The 22,777-nt window shown below is 35.5% G+C and overlaps 1 protein-coding gene across 1 annotated transcript in view; it reads right to left on the bottom strand.

Moving 5' to 3' along the window:
- TMEM38B (transmembrane protein 38B) overlaps nt 1-22,777 on the bottom strand; it is a 53,895-nt gene that overhangs the window by 5,100 nt on the left and 26,018 nt on the right. The window contains exons 3-5 of the mRNA XM_042964587.1: nt 22,370-22,554; nt 21,470-21,557; nt 17,675-17,792 (exon numbers count right to left, since the gene is read on the bottom strand). Of these exons, the coding sequence (XP_042820521.1) occupies nt 17,675-17,792; nt 21,470-21,557; nt 22,370-22,554 (391 nt within the window). The remainder of the gene's footprint in view (nt 1-17,674; nt 17,793-21,469; nt 21,558-22,369; nt 22,555-22,777) is intronic.

Raw genomic sequence — 22,777 nt, 5'->3', positions numbered from 1 at the left:
TCCCTAAGAGAAAGTTAACTGAACAAGGTGAGCTACACATTCAATCTGGCTTTTTTCTTTTAATGATATGTGTCAATTCACAGCATAGGAGAATAGCAAACAGAAGTCCCAAATGGGCTAAGAAGACAGAGCCTGCAGTCTGAGAAGGCCAAAGCACCTAGGACTTGAGAGAAAGAAAGCTCAAAAAGGAGAGAACCAGAAAAACATTAAGCCCAAAGATCCACACATAACTTACTCTGGAGAAGTTTACCCTAAACAGTGCAAACACAGGAAGAGATTTCAAAAACCTAGTGGAGAGCAACAGTTGGAAGGCCAAAAGCTGAGCAGACACTTCAGCAGCCAGCTGAAGGGTAGAGTACAAAGCCAGCCAAAGTGGAACTGCCTAGGGATACATCTCAGGCTTAAATTAAGACTCCAAAAGGGTCACATTCTAGAAGGGCAAACCCCAAAGAGAACAGCATTAACAAAACCTAAAACTAACTATCAACAGGATTATAATAATCTGCTTGTGCATTAAACCTGGTTGCCAGAAAAATGTCAGAATATAGTCCCTGCCCTTAAAGTCCTTACAGATTAGTCAAAGACAAGCTAGTCAGAGACAGAGTAAATCAGTAATTACAGAACAGTAAAGAGTAAATGCAGTGATGGAGGAGGTGTGGCCACAAATTTTTAGGTAAGAGATATAGATTTGGAAGTCATTACCATACAAGTAAAAGGTAAAGGCATGAATATGAATGTGATCACCTGGAGAGAAAACATACAGAAAGGAGAGTCTAAATATAATGTTAATCTACAAGTTTATGCCATTATTGGACAAGATATAAGAAGAACTTCCTTATATTAAATTATTCTTTAGCATAAATAGTTATAATGCAAAATTATCTTGGTCATAACTTGACTTCGTGGACTGCCAATAAAAGATAAAAGAATTCAGATAAAAACAATGGTCCACTGTCAGGAAAACAGCAATGTCTTTTTACAAAATCTTAAAGAAAAAACTGTCAGGATCTAAAGTATTTCCTGAGAACATGAACTATATAGTATTTTTCAAAGTCGAGTGCTTTAATAGAATCTCTACTCCCAGTAGACTCATCACTCAGCTGAGAAGTATTGCTGGCATCAGAAATTACTGCTGAGATAGACTTACGAGGTTCAAGGACAAACTTCGGTGAATTCAGCCTCTTATCAGGACTTGATTCAGCAAGGTGACACAAATATAATGGTGACAAATGGAACGAATCTTTATTCTTCTATAAATAAAATACAAAACTGTCTCCTTATTTAGTAAACTATTAACAGAAAAAGTGTATTACATAATTTAAATAGCACTTGACTTCCTGGTCTCTTGCTTAAAAAGGGAAATAAAGAAAAGAAAGTAGAAACCTTAACAACAATCTGATATTTACAACATATCCTAAGATATAAACTAATTCAAGTAAAGAAACTGTTTAAAGCTCCACCATATTCTTTATGTAATATCTCATGTCCTATCATTTCAAAGATGCCCAAATGTGACATACAATCTGAGGTCTTTAAGGGCACAAACAGCACTTAATGTTCTTTAGATCCTCCACAGTGTCTAGAACGGAGAGTACAACCAATAAACGTAACTTCTACCTCACATGAGCAACTGAAAAACTATTATACAATGTATCTACATAGGCAAAAAAAACCTATCATACGATATATCTACACTGGCAAAATAATATCTACATTATTAATCTCTCTCCACCTAGAATATACTTCTTTCTGTCTCTACCTGCCTAGATCAAACAATCCTTTGTAGTGCAACTCATGTGTCAACTCCAAAACCTTTTGGACACCTTCCAGTGAAAGTCTCCTTGCCCCTGAATGAACTCCCAATGGCAAGTGGCATATTCAACCATGTTTTCTGTTAATCTATACTTTCTTCGTCGGTGATACCACTCATTCATTCGTCAGCATTAACCTGAGGCTACCAAATAAATTAAAATCTTAGGATTTCCAATTCTTTAAGTAAGCTTCACACCCAGTGCAGAGCCCAATGTGGGACTTGAACCCATGACCCTGAAGATCAAGACCTGAGCTGAGATCAAGAGTAAGACACTTAATTGGCTGAGCCGCTGAGGTGCCCCAAGATTTTCATTTTATGAATGTCATTTTCAATAAACTGGGTAAATTAATTATTTCTGGTAGTACAATCTTAGATAATTAAGTATGAGGGAATTAAATACAGAGAGACCTCTGTATTTATCTTGATCGTTTATCAGTCAACAAATATAAATTTAAAATCTACCACATACACTAGACACACTGATAGGGATACAGCAATAAATAAAACAAACTTAGTGCCTATCTTCATAAAGTTTAAAAGCATAGTGTACATGTCTCATATTTTTCTTCAAAACATCTTAAGGACAAAGTCTGGGTCTTATTTAAAGTTATATGCTCATGTGTATCCCTCAAAGGGCCTAATAATATTGTCCCACATTCATGTTTTCAATAATATACCATCTGAATATACCTCTCAAGAGCATTCAGCACAACTCCCCAGTCCATCCTTCCTAAATCTGTATCTCAGTTTTCCCCTTGCTTCATTCACAACTTCTTTACAGTTTCCCATTCTGAATCTTCCTTCTCTAAATATTAAAGAATCTCCTGGTTCTGTCTTCACTCCTCTCTCTGTTTCTCTGTATAATATAACTGCTTCCCTAAGTTGATTTACAAATTTAATACAATCTCAATCAAAAAAAATACTAACAAGTTTTTTTTTACGGAATTAGACAAATTGCTATTAAAGTTCATATCCATACACAAAAATAGCTGGGAAAATTTTGAGGAGAAAAACAAACATGCAGGAATATTCAGAAAACACTAAAAATGAAAAATTCCAAGAATGCCTGATTCTCCATAGCCTTGTAAACAGAACATACATGAGAAATGGCATCTGAGGATTATTTTAATTAACACTTCTCAAATTATGAATGCTTCGATTTTTTCATATGTTTGAAAGACATCTTCATATCTTTTCCATGTGAATTGCCTGTTGACAGCTTCCTTTTAATTTTTCCATCAGGTTTTTGACCCTGTAACTTTTAATTTTTAAGAGGTTGTTATGTATTACAAATACAAACCATCAATAATATATGTTGCAAGTACTTTTATCACAGTTTGACAACTGTACTTTTATTTTGTCCATGGTGCTTCCATCCATGCAACTTTTTGAAAAATGTGAGAGTCTAACTTTTCAACCTTTTCTTTACAGAAAAAGAAAAAAGTAAGCCCAAAGTAAGTACAAAGAAGGACACAATATAGACCTGAAATCAGTGAAATACAAAACAGAAAACAATGACACAAAAAGCTGCATCTTTTAAAAATTTTTTTTTTAATGTTTATTATTTTTGAGAGAGAGAGAGCATGAGCAGGGGCGGGGCAGAGAGAGAGACAGAATCTGAAGAAGGCTCTGAGCTGTCAGCACAGAGCCAATGTGGGGTTCGAATTCACGAACTGTGAGATCAGGACTTGAGCCCCACTTGGACGCTCAACCGACTGAGCCAGGCGCCCCAAAGGCTGGGTCTTTCAAACAAATCAATGGAACTTATAAACATCTAGTAGGGCTGACTTAGAAAGAGAGGAGGGGGTGGAGTTAAGATGGCAGAAAAGTAGGGAGACCCTAAGCCTGTCTCATCCCTTGAACTCCACTAGATATTTAATCATTCTAAACACCAAAGAAATCAACTGGAGGTCTGAATGAAAAAAACTGCAAGACTACATGTAGAAAGGGGAACACTGTTTGGAAGGTAGGAACACTGTTTGGAAGGTAGGAAGTACAGAGAGTTTACAGGGTGAGATACTGCTCTGGGTCCAGCCGGGGAGGGAAATAGCCTAAGGAGGCTATCACGAAGTATTATAAGCAGCAGAGAACATATGGTGGGAGCAGTGCCTGGCTTAAGGGTGCTCAAGTGGTGAAGCAGGTAGAATCCCAGGAGTGACAGCATGGTCTGAGGATCGCTTGTGTCACAAGAAAGAGTGGTTGCACCAAAAAGTTGTGCTGTTTCCAGGCATAAGAGAAGGGGCTTAGTCAGGCTGAGGACTGCAAGCTGGGGTGCCTGCTTTCTGCTGTTTTGACATGAACTCTGAACAGCAGCACAATCATGCCACTGCTTTTTTCACCAGGCAGACAAAAGCCTGGCGAGACCCTTCCCCAGAGGAGCAGCACAGGTCCGGCCCAGGGAATCCCTAAAATTTGGAATTTTGAAACTCAGTCATTTACCTGAAATTTAAAAAAATCTTGGACACAAGAGGGGTGATTAATTGCTCTTCTGTGAAGCTTCCCTGAAGCGTGTCAACATTTAGTTCCAGATTCAAGAGTGGGAGGGGAAGCTGGCCACATTCATTCCGTCCTTCATAGCTGAAAGCCTTCAGGGAGCAAAACAGTGCCACCCAGAGGAGGCCAGAGACACTTACATCAAGACCTGCACCCCTGAACCCTTGAGGCTCTTTTCCACTAAAAGGAGTGAGCCTGAGAATCAGTGCAGCAGGCTCCTCCCCCCAGAAGACCAGCACAAATAACTCTTTTGCACCAAGTCTACTACCATAGTATTGCAAAGTGTCAACTCTAGGGGAAATTAGATCCAACTTCTGTTTTACTTTCTTTTTTTTTTTTTTCATTTGTTTTCTAATTTTTTTAATTCCTTTTTTTTGTTTGTTTTACTTTTTACTATTTTTATATATACCTATTTTTATATTATTGTATTTTTGGAACTACGTCCTTTTAACAAGCAGACCAAAACACACTCAGGATCTAGCTTTTTTGTTTGTTTCTTTGTGTGTTATTTCTTTTGTTTTCTGGACAAATTACAAGATGGAGAAACTCACCCAAAAGAAAAAACAGGCAAGAGATCACAGCCAGTGATTTAATCAACACAGATATAAGATGTCTAAACTAGAATTTAAAACCATGAATACAAGAATGCTAGCTGGGTTTGAAAAAAGTATAGGAGACAACAGAGAATCCCTTTCTGCAGGGATAAAGGAACCAAAATCTAGTCAGGCCAAAATTAAAAATGCTATAACCAAGATGCAATCTCAAACGGATCCAATGACAGCGAGAATGGACAAAGCAGAGCAGCAAATCAGTGACACAGAAGATAAAGTTATGGAAAATAATGAAGCTGAAAAGAAGATACAAAGGCCAAAGACCACAATACAAGACTTAAAGAACTCAGCAACTTATTAAAGAGGAATAACATTCATATCATAGGCATCCCAGAAGATGAAGAGAAAGAAAAAGGGGCAGAAGGTTGTGAGCAAATTATAGCTGAAAACTGCCCTAACCTGGGGAAGGACACAGGTATCAAAATCTAAGCAGCACAGAGAACTCCCATTAAATTCAAAAAAAGCTGACCATCACCAAAGCATATCATAGTCAAATTCACTAAATACTCAGACAAAGAAAGAATCCTGAAAGCAGCAAGGGAGAAAAAAAGTCCTTAACCTACGAGGGAAGGCAGATCAGGTTCACAGCAGATCTGTCCACAGAAACTTGGCAGGCCAGAAAGGAGTAGCAGGATATTTTCAACAGGCTGAATATGAAAAACATGCAGCCAAGAATTCTTTATCCAGCAAGGCTGTCATTCAGGATAGGAGGAGACATAAAGAGTTTCCAGATAAACAAAAACTAAAGGAGTTCGTGACCACTAAACCAGTCCAGCAAGAAATTTTAAGGGGGACTCTTTGAGTGGAAAAAACAAAACAAAACAAAACAAAACAAAAAGACCAAAAGCGACAAAGACTAGAAAGGACCAGAGAATATCACCAGAAACATCAATTCTACAGGCAACACAATGGCACTAAATTCGTATCTCTTAATAATTATTCTGAATGTAAATGGACTAAAAGATGTAGGGTATCAGAATGGATAAAAAAACAACAACAAGAACAAGTTCCAATTATATGCTGCCTACAAGAGACTCATTTTACACCTAAAGAAACCTGCAGATTGAAAGTCAGGAGATGGAGAACAATCTATTACACTAATGGATGTCAAAAGAAAGCTGGAGTAGCCATACTTATATCAGACACACTACACTTTAAAACAAAGACTGTAACAAGAGATGAAGAAGGGCATTCGATCATAATTAAGGGGTCTATCCATCAAGAAGATCTATCAACTGTGAATATTTATGGCCCCAACTTGGGGGCAAAATATATATATCAACTCATCACAAACAAAGAAACTCATTGATAATAATACCATAATAGTAAGGGACTTTAACACCCCACTTACAATAATGGACAGATCATCTAAGCAGATAATCAACAAGGAAACAATGGCTTTGAATGACACACTGGACCAGATGGACTTAACAGATATAATCAGAAAATTTCATCCTAAAGCAGTACAATACACATTCTTCTCGAGTGCACATGGAACATTCTCCAGAGTAGATCACATAATGGGTCATAAATCAGCCTTCAACAAGTACATAAAGATCATGATCACACCATACCATAAAGATCGCTATGGAACTTGAAATCAACCACAATTGATTTGTACATCAATCGATGTACAAATACATCGAGGTTAAAGAACATCCTACTAAAGAATGAATGGATTAACCAGGAAATTAAAGTAGAAACAAAAAAATACATGGAAGCCAATGAAAATGAACACATGACAGTCCAAACCCTTTGGGATACAGCAAAGGCAGTCCTAAGAGGAAAGTATATTGCAATTCAGGCCTCTCTCAAGAAGCAAGAAAGGTCCCAAATACACAACCTAATCTTATACCTAAAGGAACAACAGAAAAGGAACAACAAATAAAGCCTAAAACTATCAGAAGAAAAGGAAAGGAAAGGAAAACAGTAAAGGAAAAAAGTAAAGAAAAGGAAACAGTAAAGATTACAGCAGAAATAAATGATGTAAAAACAAACAAAAAACAGTAGAACAGATCAACGAAACTAAGAGCTGGTTCTTTGAAAGAATAAACACAATTGATAAACCCCTAGCAAGACTTAGAAAAGAGAAAGGACCCAAATAGATAAAATCATGAATGAAAGAGGATAGATCACAACCAACACCACAGAAATATAAACAATTATAAGAGAATACTATGAAAATTTATGTGCCAGCCAATTGGGCAATCTGGAAGAAGTGGACAAATTCCTAGGAACTCACAAACTACCAAAATTTAAACAGGAAGAAATAAAAAATTTGAACAGACCCATAAGCAGAAAAGAAATTGAATCAATAACTAAAAATTTCCCAACAAACACTAGTCCTGGGCCAGATGACTTCGCAGGGTAATTCTACCAGACATTTAAGAAGAGTTAATCCTTATTTTTCTCAAACTGTTCCCAAAAATAGAAATGGAAGGAAAACTTCCAAACTCATTCTACAAAGTCAGCATTACCTTGATTCCAAAATCAGACAAAAACCCCACTAAAAAGGAGAATTACAGGCCAATATATATCCTGGATGAACCTGGATACAAACATCTCCACAAGACACTAGCAAATCGAATTCAACAGTACCTGAAAAGAATTATTCACACTAACTAAGTGGGATTTATTCCTGGGCTGCAGGGCTGGTTCAATATTCGCAAATCAATCAACATGATACACCACATTAATATAAAACAAAGGATAAGAACCAAATGATCTCATCAATAGATGCAAAAGAGCATTTGATAAAATACAGCATCCATTCTTGATAAAAACTCTCAACAAAGTAGGTACAGAAAGAACAAACCTCAACATCATAAAAGCCATATACAAAAGACCCATAGCTAATATCACCCTCAATGGGGAAAAATAGAGAGCCTTTCCCCTATGCTCAGGAACAAGACAAAGATGTCTACTCCCACCATTTCTATTAAACATAGTACTGGAAGTCTTAGCCCCAGTAATCAGACAAGAAAAAGAAAGAAAGAGCATACATATCAGCAAGGAAGAAGCCAAACTTTCATTATTTGCAGGTGACATGATACTCTATGTAGAAAACCAAAAGACTCCACCAAAAAATTATTAGAACTGGGGAACTGGGTAGTTAGTTGGGCATATGACTATTGATTTCAGCTCAGGCCATGATCTCACAGATTGTGGGTTTGAGCCCCACACTGGACTCTGCGCTGACACACAGAGTCTGCTTGGGATTATCTCTCTCTCTGTCCCTCTCCTGATCACATTCTCGCTTGCTCTCTCTCTCAAAATAAATTAAAACATTAAAAAAAAATGTAAATGCTAGAACCAATATATGAATTCAGCAAAGCTGCAGAATATAAAATCAACATGCAGAAATCTGTTGCATTTCTATATACGAATAATGAAGCAGCAGAAAAATAAATCAAGGAATCAATCCCATTTGCAATTGTACCAAAAACAAGAAGGTATCTAGGAATAAATTTAGCTAAATTGGTAAAAGATCTATACTCTGAAAACCAAGAAAACTTGAGAAAGATACTGAAGAGGACACAAAGAAATGGAAAAGCATTCCATGCTCATGGATTAGAAGAACAAACATTATTAAAAATGTCTATATTACCCAGGGGCGCCTGGGTGGCTCAGTCAGTTAAGCGTCCGACTTCGACTCAGATCATGATCTCGCAGCTGTGAGTTCAAGCTCCACATTGGGCTCTGTGCTGACAGCTCAGAGCCTGGAACCTGCTTTGGATTCTGTGTCTCCCTCTCTCTGCCTCGTCCCCAGCTCACACTCTCTCTCTCTCACTCTCTCAAAAATAAATAAACATTAAAAAAAGAAGTCTATATTACCCAAAGCAATCAACACATTTAATCCAATCCCTATGAAAACATCATGAGCATTCTTCACAGAGCCAGAACAATCAATCAATGGAACAGAATATAGTCCAGAAATATACCCACAAATATAATAGCAACTGATAGTCAATAAAGATGCCAATATAATTCAACAAGGGAAAGGACAGTCTTGTCAGCAAATAGTATTAGAACAAATTCATCTTCATGTGGAAAAAATAAAACTGACCCTTACCTCGTATCAATCATAAACTTAATTTGAAATGGATCTGATACCTAAATATAAAGGCAAAAACTATAAGAAGAAAATACAGGTAAAAAAATCTTCACAACCCTGGTGTATGGAAGAACTGCTTATATAGGATGCTAAAAGCAACACCATAAAAGGACAACATGATAACTGAATTTCATCAAAACTAAAAACTTCAACTCTTCTAAAGACAATATTAAGGAAAAAAAAGAAAGCCACAAACTAGGAGAAAAATATTTGCAATTCAGATATCTCACAAAGAATTGGTATCTGAACATACTGAGAACTGTTACAAGTCAATAACAAGAAAAACAATTTTCACAAATGGGCAAAGATTTGAACACTGATAACAGAAATGACCAGTAAGCATCAACAATAGCCAGAATATGGAAAAAGCCCAAATGTCCATCAATGGATGAACGGATAAAGATGTGGTATATATATACAATGGAGTATTACTCAGCAATCAAAAAGAATGAGATCTTGCCATTTGCAACTACGTGAATGGAACTGGAGGGTATTATGATAAGTGAAATTAGAGAAAGATAAAAATCATATGACTCTACTCATATGAGGACTTTAAGAGACAAAACAGATGAATATAAGGGAAGGGAAACAAAAATAATATAAAAACAAGGAGGGGGACAAAACAGAAGAGACTCATAAATATGGAGAACAAACTGAGGGTTATGGGAGGGGTCATGAGGGGAGATGGGCTAAATGGGTAAGGGGCACTAAGGAATCTACTCCTGAAATCATTGTTGCACTATATGCTAACTAATTTAGATGTAAATTAAAAAATAAAATAAAATAAAATAAAATAAAATAAAATAAAATAAAATAAATCACGGGAAAAAAAAAAAAAAAAAAAGAAATGACCAGTAAGGACATGAAAAGATGCTCAAATCTCTAGCTATCAGAGAAATACAAAAAACAAAAAAAAAAAACAAAAAAAAAAAAACAAAAAAAAAAAACAACCTACAATGAGATACCACCATATGCATATAAAATGGCTAAAGACTGACAATAACATATATTAGCAAGGATGTAGGACAAGTGGAACTCTCATACACTGCTGGGTATGAATGATGATGGGTACAAACATTTTGGAAAACAGTATGCCAGTTTTTTTTTTTTAAAGTTAAACATATGCTTTCCATATAACCCAGCAATTCCACTCCCAGTTATTTATCCAAGAAAAATGAAAATACATGTTCACATGAAGTACATGTTTCATAGCAACTTTATTCATAAAAACCTTACTCAAATAATCAAAAACTAGAAACAATCCAAAATCCATCAACAGATAACTGGATAAACCAACTGGGGTGTATAATGCTACTTAGCAATAAAAAGGAATATGCAACAGCATAGGTAAATCTCAAAAACATTATGCTGAACAAAAGAAGCTAGGCACAAAATATACATACTATATCATTCCATTTATATGAAACTTGAAAAAAGATTAATCTATAGTGATTGAAAGTAGGTAAGTGGTACCCTGTAGCTATAATCAGTAGTTGGGATTTACTGGAGTAGTGCACAAGGACCTTTTTGAAGTAATGGAAATTTTCCATATCTTGATTGTGATAATTATGCAGGTACATAAGTTTGTCAAAACTCATCAAAACATAATGTTAGAATGAGCATATTTTATTATATGAAAAACTTTTTAAAAATTTTTAAAGAGCTTGTTCTTAAGTGTTTTGCAAACTTCACAGCCCTTTGAAGTTATTCTTTGTATTTCTGGAAAATGTACTGTCAGATTAACTTTCTGTATAAGATCCTTTAGCCCAATTTTTTCAGATCTGAGGCCCTGAATAAAAGACCACATATAATAAAGATGAGAAATCAGAGTATTTACATGAAAGAGTAAGTTGGTGGCCTGGGTATTGGAGGGAATCTTAAAAAAAAAAAAAAATGCTACTTCACTAAAACATTTTTTAAAAGAGATACTGATGAAGTTGGTCTCTGTACCACATATTGGGAGACTGACAGAGGTTATACCTAGAAATGGAATTAACAAGTCACAAGATATATGATTCTTCAACTTTGTCAGATACTGCCAAACTGCTCTCCTGGGCTGTTTCTACGTATACTCCCTCTAAATCCCTTTAAAATAGTTTATATACTTTGTCTTCAATTTCTCTTATTCACCTCAGTCTATTACAATCATTTTTCTATTCTCTTCCAGTCCACTGAAACTGCTTTTACCAAGGTCACCAAATACCTCTCCATTTCAAAATCCAACAAACTCCTTTCAGTTTTAATCCCTCTTAACTCAAGTCTCCCTGTGCTTCATTTCACAATAACACTATTTCATGATAACTCCTTATCCTGAGGAGCCAAAAGATAATCCATGCTTCTCAAACTTTTCTCAAATCATCTCTGATGGAAGAAAGTGAACTTAGCAGAACCTCAAATGAAGACATGCCAAATATAAAATGTCGTATTTTATCTTTTAAAAAAAGTGTATTTTGAATTCTATTCCATAATATATTCCTGTTTAACTTTAAAATGTTTATAATCATTAGCAATGAAATCAACTACTGGTACATAATGCTTCACATTTATAATGTGACTTTGTACAGCTAGTGCCAAACAAAAGCCATATATCCCTTAAGATATGTGTAACTCTAGTTTAAGAAAGATAAATGATGTGCTTAAAACTGTGAAGCCTAGATTTCAAATTCTTACTCCAAAGTCCATGTGCTTTGCCCTATACTAACAGTCTTAGTTGGCACATATTTCTTGCCTCTGAGGCTTGGATTTTAACAATCACAAAGGACTTGTGAGAGCTGGAAAAGGAGAACAGAGTCCTTCGTGAATGAAACTGGCATCATACAAGAACTGAGCATCACTGAATGTTCAGCTTGCTTGCGTTCTGGGAACAGGAAGAAAGAAAACAAAGATAAGAGGGAGGGAAAGATGGGGTGCCTGGGTGGCTCAGTAGATTAAGCAACCGACTGACTTGTGATTTCTGCTCATGTCATGATCTCACACTCTGAGATCAAGCCCCGCATCAGGCTCTCTGCTGACAGTCTGGAGCCTGCTTTGGATTCTCTCTCTCTGTCCCTCCACTGTTCACGTGCACTCTCATGCTTTCTCTCTCAAAAATACATAAACATTTTTTTAAAAGAGCGGGGGAAAGAGACAAGAGAAAGAGGAAGAAATTTAACATAATGCTCTCAAAAAGGAAAAAAATTAATAGACCAGACATGGAAAAATTAGTAACTATATACTGTATTTGAAACATCATAGGGGCACCTGGGTGGCTCAGCCGGTTAAGCGTCCGACTTCAGCTCAGGTCATGATCTCACGGTCCATGAGTTCGAGCCCCGCGTCAGGCTCTGTGCTGACAGCTCAGAGCCTGGAGCCTGCTTCAGATTCTGTGTCTCCCTCTCTCTCTGACCCTCCCCCATTCATGCTCTGTCTCTCTCTGTCTCAAAAATAAATAAACATTAAAAAAAAATTTAAGAAATATCATATGCATATGTGTAGATATATGTAGACTCCTTACACCTCCAAAATAAAGAATATATTTACTTTTCATACATACAAATAATTATAAAATCTCATCAATACTAGTAGAGAAATGAAGTCTCAACAAACACCATAGAATACCACACACACTGTCTAAAATGCTGTTAAAGAAAAAATTTTTTAAGATTTTTTTTAACGTTTGAAATTTTAAAACACGCTTGTCAAATAAGAAACTGTAGTGTAAGTTAAGAGGAATGTAAATTGGATGACAATAATATACATGAAAACATGTGATATGAGACACAGCAATGTAAAACAATGTGTTGTGAGGAACAACAAAACCAAAAAGTTGGTCCTCAGGAAAGGATAACATACAAAAACCTCTGACAAGACTGATCAAAAAAGAGACGAACTTTCTCCTTGACTATGAAACAAGAACTGATTCTAGACTAGCCTTCCAGGCATAAAAGCCATAAACCTGACAAAATACATGAGGCAAACACTTTCGGGCACTGGCCAACAGAGAGTGTAAGACTGATCATGAGAAGAGACAAACTGATAAAGTGACTCACACATTTACCCTCACTTCTGTCTCAGGACAACTTCTCAAGCAGGGAGCTAGAACTGAAACTGAGGTAGCAGAGACTGGTATTGGTGAATCTAAATAGACTTGACCAGGGTAAGGTATCAAAGAGGAGGAAACTGGGCATGTTCTGGGGATCCAGGAGGAGACTCCAGATATCTATATGGTACCACAAGTCCTTGGCTTAGGGCTAGCCCGCACATGTCAAGAGGGAAACTACCATGACTTAGCACAGAGTGGCTTTTGGTGGATTGCGATACCATCAGAGATACCACAGGGTGAGCAATGCTGGGGGCATTTACTTTCTGTTTCTCTTATAGAACTCACTATTTTTATACTTACATCATAGTTTTCTGTGTGCTTATTTTTGGGGAGCTATTCTCTTTGAAAAGAGAAATCATATTTATTAGTATCTTCGTATAGGCCAAAGCACTGATTATCCAAAACAGCCAATGCAAATCTCCTGACTATATAAATACTACAGGAAAAGACTGAAGTAAAGAAAAAATAATTACTGCCAAATTTTCCCTGAATATTCTGTCAATTCATTTTTTTATATCTAAGAAAAGAAAAACTATAGTAGCTACTCAGAAACAAATGACAAGCCATTCAAAAATCAGTGTAAGGGATGTCTAGGTGGTTCAGCAGGTCCTAATCTCACAGTTCATGAGTTTGAGCCCCGCATTAGGCTCACTGCTATCAGCGGGGAGCCCACCTCGGATCCTCTGTCCTTCTCTCTCTCTGCCCCTCCCCAGCTCAGTAGTGCACTCTCTTTCTCCCTCTCAAAAATAAATAAACATTTTTAAAAAATCAGTATAAATCTAAACGGAACTTAGGCAAAAGTATGCGTTAAAAATGCACATTCTATTTACAAGTAGGTGGATAACAAGGGCACCCAGGTGGCTCAGTGGATTAAGCATCTGGCTTTGGCTCACGTCGTGATGTCACGGTCCATGAGTTCAAACCCTGCATCAGGCTTTATGCTGATAGCTTAGAGCCCAGAGCCTCCTTCGGATTCTGTGTCTCCCTCTTCCTCTGCCCCTCTCCTGCTCCTGCTCTGCCTTTCTCTCAAAAATAAATAAACATAAACAAATTTTTAAAAATAGTAAGTTGGTGGATAATAGGAAAATGCTGGGAAATATTATGAGACAAGTTTAATACTGTACGTTATTACCATACTGCAATACAGTGTTTAAATATTATAATACAGAACTATATATCCAGCAATAATTGTAAGAAAAACTCCTTTTTACTCCACAAATTAGGACTTCAACAAAAACTGATGTTTGTAATTTAAAAAATTCAACAGACACCAGTAGTACTTATTCTAATAAATCCACAATACAAGTTCATTTTCTCTAAAGTTAGAAAATTTCAGAAATTATACAGCTCCCCATACTCCTTCATGATAAAAACACTCAACAAACTAGGAATAGAAGGGAACTAACTTCGTCAATCTAATAGCAGGCACCAATAAAAGATCCATAGTTAATATCATATTTAATAGAGAAAGACTTAAGATAGTGAAAGACTAACTGGCTTCTTCTTAAAATCAGGAAAAAGAAAAGGATGTTCATCCTATTTCAATTAAACATTGTACTAGAGGTTCTATCCAGGGCAACTGCACAAGAAAATTAGATAGAAGACATGCAGACTGAAAAAAAAAAAAAAAAAAAAAGAAGTAAAACTATCCTCTATTTGCAGATGACATGATCTTGAATATACAAAACCCTAAGGAATCCACACCAAAAAAAACCCCCATAAAGCCTACTGGAGCTAACAAACAAGTTTATTAGCAAGGTTATAGAATGAAAGATCAAAAATCAATTTTATTTCTACATGTTTGCAATGTACAATTCCACTTACTATAGCATCAAACAGAATAAAACACTTATGAATAAATTTAACAAAAGGATATGTATGACTCATACACTGAAAGCATCATGAAAAAAATACTTTAAAAGACCTAATAAATGTAAAGACATCTGTGTTGATTGTTTGAAAGCCTTAAAAGTGTTAAGACAACAATACTCCCAAACTTATTTTCAGATTCAAGGCAATCTCTATGAAAATATGATCTGATCTTCTTTGCAGAAATTATGAAGTTAAACCTAAAATTTATATGGAAATGCAAATGACCTAGTAGGTCAAAACAATCCTTAGAAAGAACAAACTCAGAGGATTCATACTTCTCAATATCAAAACTAACTACAATGCTAAAATAATTAAGATAATGTGGTACTAGCAGAAGGATAAGTAAATAGATGAAGGGAACAAAAGTGAGAATCCAGAAAAATACCCTCACATTTACAATTGATTTTCAGCAAGGGTACCAAGACAATTCAATGAGGGAAAGAACAGTCTTTTCAATACATAATACTAGGATGAATAGATACCCACAGAATCTTCAAGAATGTAAAGCTACGTAGCCACAGAATGTAAAAGAATGAAGTTTAATTGAATCCTTTCTCATACCATACCCAAAAATCATTTCAAAATACATCACAGAGCTAAATTAGAGCTAAAACTATATAACTTGTAGAAGAAAACATAGAGATAATCTTTTTGACCTTGGATTTGGCAACAGTGTCTTAGATATGACATCAAGACATATACAACAAAAGAGAAAATAAGTAAATTTGACTTCATCAAATTTTAGAAATTTGCACTTCCAAAAACAAGAAAGTGAAAGGACAACCCACAGAATGGGAGAAAATATCTATAAATCAGAAATCTAGTAAGGGTCTAGGGTCCAAAATATATGAGGAATTCTTACAACTCAACATTAAAAAGACAAATGACACATTAAAAAATGGGCAAATGATCTGAATAGACATTTTTCCAAAGATATACAAATAAACACATGAAAAAATGTTCAATACCATTAGTCATCAGTCATCACAACCACTAGAATGGCTCTAATAAAAAAGACAAGCATTGATGATGGTATGTGAAATTAGAATTTTCATACTTTGCTGGTGGGAATGTAAAATGATGAAGCCACCATGGAAAACTGTCTGTTAGCTCCTCAAAGGTTAAACACAGCATTACTCTATTATCTAGTCCGTTTCTATATTACACCCAAAAGAAATGAAACACATATCCACACAAAAAACTACATGAATGCTCACAGCTCATTATTCCTATTAGCCAAAAAAATAAAACCCAAATATTCATCAACCAATGGATAAACAGAATGTGGTATATCCATACAATGGACTATTATTTGGCAATAAAAAGGAATAACATACTAATGCATACTACAACATGGATGAACCTCAAAAACATGGTAAGTGAAAGAAACAAGTCACAAGGACACATTGTATGATAGGAATCACATGAAATGTCAAATAGGCAAATTTAGAGAGACAGAGAGTAGATCAGTGGTTGCCTACATTTGGGGGGACTGAGGGAAAATGTGAAGTAACTGGTAATGTGCATGATGTTTCTTTTTTGGAGTGATGAAAATGTTTTAATACTGATTGTGGTGACAGCTGCACAATTCTGTGAATATATAAAAAAAAAACACTGAAATGTACACTTAAATGGATGAATTTTACAGTATGTAACATATATCTCAATAAGCTGTTACAAAAAAATACATACAGCTAAAAATGTTGAGGACTGGAAGAGGACACATATGAAGAGATTTTGCCTCAGATATTTGAAGTACTTGAATTACAGCCACAGATCACCTCCATAGTAGGACTACTGAAACAAAAATAAACTATCCCTATAGTGACTTGGTTCTTTCTAAGATATAAATTTATTTAATATATACTGTCTTCCTTTTAAGAATCCAATAGGTAAGTTTTTACCCAAAAATACCTAGGCTGAGAGTTAGCTATAAAATTCCTCTACATTTAAATAATACTCATATTTTTAAACCAACCGTCTACTTTTGAATAGGGAACAATATTTAATAATGGTAAGAGTAACGATAATCAGAATTAGACTCATGATACAGCTAATAAAATTCATAAGATACGTCCCAGTAATAGAAAGACATGCACCATCTCCAATCCTCTCAACAATCGTATAATGAAGATGAGGAAATGAGGATTCAGAGACATTAAGTGACTTGCCTATTCAGGAATTAGATAGCAAAGCTAGGATTTGAACTTAAGATTGCCTGTCTCCAAAACCTGTGATCTTACACCACACTACCTCCTATCTTCAAGACAGAATAAAGCTTCCAACAAGGCAATAATAATACAAGAGACTACACACAAATATGCCCCACTATAAAATTTTGAAATGTTAAAGCTTTAAGGAACCTCAGAGAACATCTAAGTATCCCATTTTACAAATGAGACATTGCTGTCTGCACTCTGATCAGCTATAGCTATTTCCACTATTCTGGCCTCCAACATTTATTAGACTATCTGCAAATCTTTCATGATAGCCTCAGCATAAATCAAATGTGGAATCATCCAGGAGCTATGTTTCAAAAAGTCATGGATGCGCTGAATAAACAACCCAAAATTTACCTTTTTAGACTGTAACAACAGTAAAAAGTAAATGTTCCTGTTACTTGCCTAATATGCAGAATTCTGGTTATAAAGCATTTGTAATATGGATTTATAGCTACTTTGAATTCTTACCTTTGTGGCCACAAGAAACATGGTATAAAGGAACATAAGATTATGCCTTGATACTGCCAGGTGTTTGGCGTGCTGGAATGTGAAGATAACTGACCCCAGTAGGGTTACCTTGGCAGGGCTGAAAATAAAATCCATTTTAAGTCAGTAAGTAATAAACATACATGATCCATCTCTAGATTTCTCAAAGAGTACTCTGAAAAATATTCATTTAATATACCCATGAGTTAGTAATAGATGAAAAAGAGTTCTATGAATATACTTCTCAAGTTTTACAAGTGCTACATTATATAAAGTATAATTTCACTCTGATAAAGTATCAGAGATCTTAGAATGTTCACACATATTGTGACTCTGATAAAAAGAGTTCATTTCTATTTACAGTACTTCTGAAACACATTTGACCATATACTACTTTTTTACAAAGATATGAAAGTCCCATGTTCCACAGTATGACTTAGAAAAAAGCAGATTAGTCCTTACAGTGCTAAACAAGCTCCTTCAGTCAGGTGGGAGAAGGAAAAAAGCAAGCCCTGATTTACATAGTATTTTCCCATTTCCATGGTGTAGATACTCCCATCGCAGTCAATTTCAGGCTGCTGTGCAGAATGGAGAAGAGATAGACACACACATCCAGCTCTCATACAACAGTATGAGCCACATCCAGCACAATTACTTGGGTAACTCCAGCACAAAGCATTACTTTCATATTATATATATGCCACACATTTAAAGTATATCTCAGTAACAGATCATTATTTAGCTTATGTTTACAACTAGAGAAATATAAATGATAAACTCTTAGAATGCCATACTGCAAAATATGGCAAATTTAAAAGTCACTATAAGCCATTTTATGAAAAATTACCTACTTATTTATTACAAGCTAAGGACTGAGTTCAAAATAGGGTTAAGTTTGGGCAACAGGGCTTTAGACCTTGCTTAACGATTGACTGTGCAGCATTAATGTTCTGGAACAATGGTCTCTCAAACTTTTTTTAAAATTTTGTTTTAATATTTATTTATTTTTGAGAGAGAGCGAGTGAGCAAGTGAGGGAGGGGCAGAGAGAGAGGAAGACACAGAATCTGAAGCAGGCTCCAGGCTCCCAGCTGTCAGCACAGAGCCCAACATGGGGCTCGAACTCATGGACCACAAGATCATGACCTGAGCCAAAGTTGGACACTTAACTGACTGAAACCACCAGGCCACCTGGTCTCTAAAACTTATTAACTGCACATCCCTACTGGTTAAAAAAAGGGGGTTTTATGACACTCCCTAATACATGTTTATCAATTAAGTTATAAATTAAATATACACATAATGTATTAAAAATGTACACCAAACTATTTATGTATTTATCAAATGGACATTTTTAAAAGATGAGGTAAAAGGAATTACTTTTTATCTTAAAGTCATTTTACTAATCTTTGTTTCTAATAGTTTAGATTCTGTACCACAGTGCCTCATTATGGGTATCCTCTGAGCACACGCACATTCCATTTTGGATTGCATTCCCTTAGAGCATAAATTCAGAAGCACTGAATTTGAAAAGCAATGATTTTGTAGACAATAAAATGGGGCAGGGGATTGGAGAAGGGCTGAGATTTAGGAAAATGTCAATGAGACTGGTTTGGAAGATCAGGATGCATTTAAAAAAGTATTCTTGTATTAGTTGCCTATGAAACTAGAAAATGAGCTTATCTGCATCCAAAATACAATAGTGGGATAGGTATAGGGTAATAATTAGAGACATTCCAACTCCAAAAGGGAGAAAATGAAAGGAAGAAAGAAGTCACTGGTCCTATGCAATTTCAAAACCCAGCAGAGCCAATTCAATTAGGTTTCAAGGTTTCAAAGCCTGGGAATAATCCTCTGTGACATCAGGCTCCACCATCTGAGTCTGCAACTCGAACTTCTGCACTTATGGCTCTGGATTTTGCACCTGGACTCCAGCCTACAGGTCTGAGCTCAGGGCTCTAGGCTCACGGCTCTCAGTGCTTGCTTCTGCAGCACATATACTAAAATAGGCCCATGGCTCCCAGCTGTAATCCATTCTTTCTTTTCCTTGAAGGGTAACACATGTTTGCAGCTGAACAGTTTTATCAAGCCTGTTTCCTGCCTGTAGAATTTTCGGAGCTGACAGCCTTCTTTTATTTCATCTTATCTCTGTCCTTCTCAGTGCAAGCTGGCAGTGTTTCTACTGATACAATGTTTTCAAAAACCTTGTGGGTCTCCAGTATATGACACAGGGATCCATGCCATTAGTTAAGATGGTCCTCCACATACCTTTCCTGGATAATCTCATGTCTATTCCTGGCTTGTGTTGAGTTGGCTGAATGGATCCATGAGTCACACACCTAATTTCTTTAACACTAGCAAAAGTTTTCCAGACAGACCCTTTACCTTCTCTCCACCACAGACTGTCCTAAAAGTCAATCTCTTAATTTTATCATCTTTTGCAATCTGGATAGGCTGAGAATTTTCCAAATTATTACAGTCTTGGTTTCTTTGTTCAGCAGTTCAACTCTTTCATCTCTCACTTTACTATAAGCATCAAGAAGAAACCAGACAGACCTTTAACACAGCTTCAAAATCTCCTCAGCCAAATAGACAAGTTCACTGCTTACAAATTACTTTCCACACACAACTGTAGCACACAATTCAAGTAATTTTTCTGCCACTATATAACTGTATCACATCTCCTCCACTTTCCAATATCATGCTCATTTCCTTGAGCCCTCACCAGCACCTTTAACGTTCGTAATTCTACCAATGTTCTGTTTATGACAATATATGTATTCTCTAACATCATATAGGCTTTCTCTACTATGCAAAAGTATTTGGTAATAGATAATAGATATATACATACACATACACAAAATAGCATAATGAACTAATGATTAATCTCACTTGACCAACTGATCATTCATTCATTTTATCTAATATTTATTGTCTACTCATAGATTTGTTGAAGAATACGTGCAGGTTACCTGGCCTGTTCAAGGATATAAGCAAAGGAGAAGGAGAGAATAGTAAGAAATGAAGTCAAAGCAAATATGGTATGAGGGAAAGGCAGATCTTGGAGGGTTTTACAGGCCATCTGGGGAGACATTCCAAAGTTCTGAACAAAGGAGAAACAATTTGATTTTGGTTATAAAACACCAAGAAATGTTTTATGGAAGACATTTTGAGACATATACTCAAAAGGAGAAAAATTTCCCTTGAATATCACTAATGCCTTACTTATAACTTATCAATCAAGGCCTTGTTTGCTCCATTTATAACAATTATAGTTTATTTCCTCTAATCTTTCCTTATGTGTAATTAAGCTCAACTCTCATTTTTAAAGCAACAGGGGATTGATTTGGATTGATAATGGATTGATTTGTTCCCATAAGCTTGACATTTTACGACCAGAACGTGTAATTTGAAATCTGAGTGATATTGTAGTCATTAATGAAAATGACAAGAGCCTGCAACGGATTCATTTCCATCCACAGAAGTGGGTTCCTATGTAGTTCTCTCTTCATAAATACACACCATTCCCACAACCCTGTAACAATCCAAAAGTTTTTGTTTGGTTTTATTTTCTAAGGGGAGGAATCCCCAGAGAAAAGAATCAATATTTATTTTAAAAACTACATCTGAGAGAGCAGACTTCTTGAAAGAACAAGTTTCCTGACTGTCTTCCATTATTATGACTGTTAATTTTTTTCAGCTCCATTGCCTCCACATTAAGAAATCTGGTAAGATCTAAAGATAAAAAGCTGGTCTCGGTCTAGTTTATACCTACTCACTAGGACATCTTCAGCCATTCATTAGCTTCTGGTTTCCAACCTCCTTTTACCAACTGCTCAAAATTCGTGATAATGCTACCACCTGCACCTAAAAATAAAATAAAACAAGAATATTTAGTCAAATTTTATGGAGAAAACATTTGAAACAAAGCTGTAATTCTATCTCCTGATGTAAAGTTCCAAGAAGATCCTCAAAATATAATTTTGAGGAGGGACAAAAAGTTTCCTTGTACATTTATGGTACTGAGACAATTGCAATTCTTCCTGTTCATCAGCGTGGCAACTGTATACTGCACCATAATTAAGGTTAAAAAATGGGGCCTCAAGCACAAAGATGTTCTTTGCCTGAAAAATAAAATTTTCTGCTTTATTATTTCCTTCCCTGATATCAGTTTTAGGTGCAGTACAATATAACAAGAGATTAGAGAAATTTATTCAATTTCTACATACGAAAGAACTCAACAATGAAGGTAAGTGATGTAAAGTGAAGAGGAACCCATAACCAAGCATATTTACTACTTTTAGTTATTCAGGATGGAAAAAAACACAAAAAAGAAATTTCTTATATAATTTCTTTACATAATCTCTGAAGTAAATTTATTTATACTGGCACTATACTATACCTTAATTAACTATGAATCCCTCTGGTTCTGGACTACTAATCAAACCAATAGTAAAAATTTTATATAGTAAGATAGGCTCAAAATAATGGCTGATGACTAGTACTAGTGAAAATGCCAGTTATGAATTTACTTTACTAGCCAACAGAAAAAAAGACTTCCTACTTCCAAAACTACAGTTACTAAAGTATGTTGTCCTCATTAATGTAAATACAGAATTGTTCAGTAGCAGTAGTATATCAATAACAGATTATTTAAAAACACATATTGTTAATATTACCTCGGGCCCATCCAACAGCTATCATGACTATCCAGCCATTTTTGTAATAGTTATTTGCATGTGTGACTCCACCTACTATTTTCCAAGTTCTGGTCACTTCCTTCATTCCCGCAGCCAAGAGTTGAACAGGTAGGAAAGAATAGCCCTGGGAAACTAGGTCACATGGGCAAAAAAATGTAATATACCTGAAATGAAAATTTAAATGATTTAATATATAAGTAAAATATAACTATTTATAATAAAAATATTTTAAGACACATTTTATAAATTTTAAATAAATGTTAATATATAAATGTTTTAATACATAAATGTAAGTACAAATTATTTAACAAATACTTAAATATATACTCAATTTAGTTGAGTAAGCTTGGATTTTAAACAATTAAATCAGAAGAACAACCCAGAATA

This window comes from Panthera tigris, chromosome D4, assembly GCF_018350195.1.
Source record: "Panthera tigris isolate Pti1 chromosome D4, P.tigris_Pti1_mat1.1, whole genome shotgun sequence".
In the NCBI taxonomy this organism is placed as follows: domain Eukaryota; kingdom Metazoa; phylum Chordata; class Mammalia; order Carnivora; family Felidae; genus Panthera; species Panthera tigris.
Note: the sequence above shows the minus strand (reverse complement) of the source record. Positions and strands in the feature narration are given on the sequence as shown.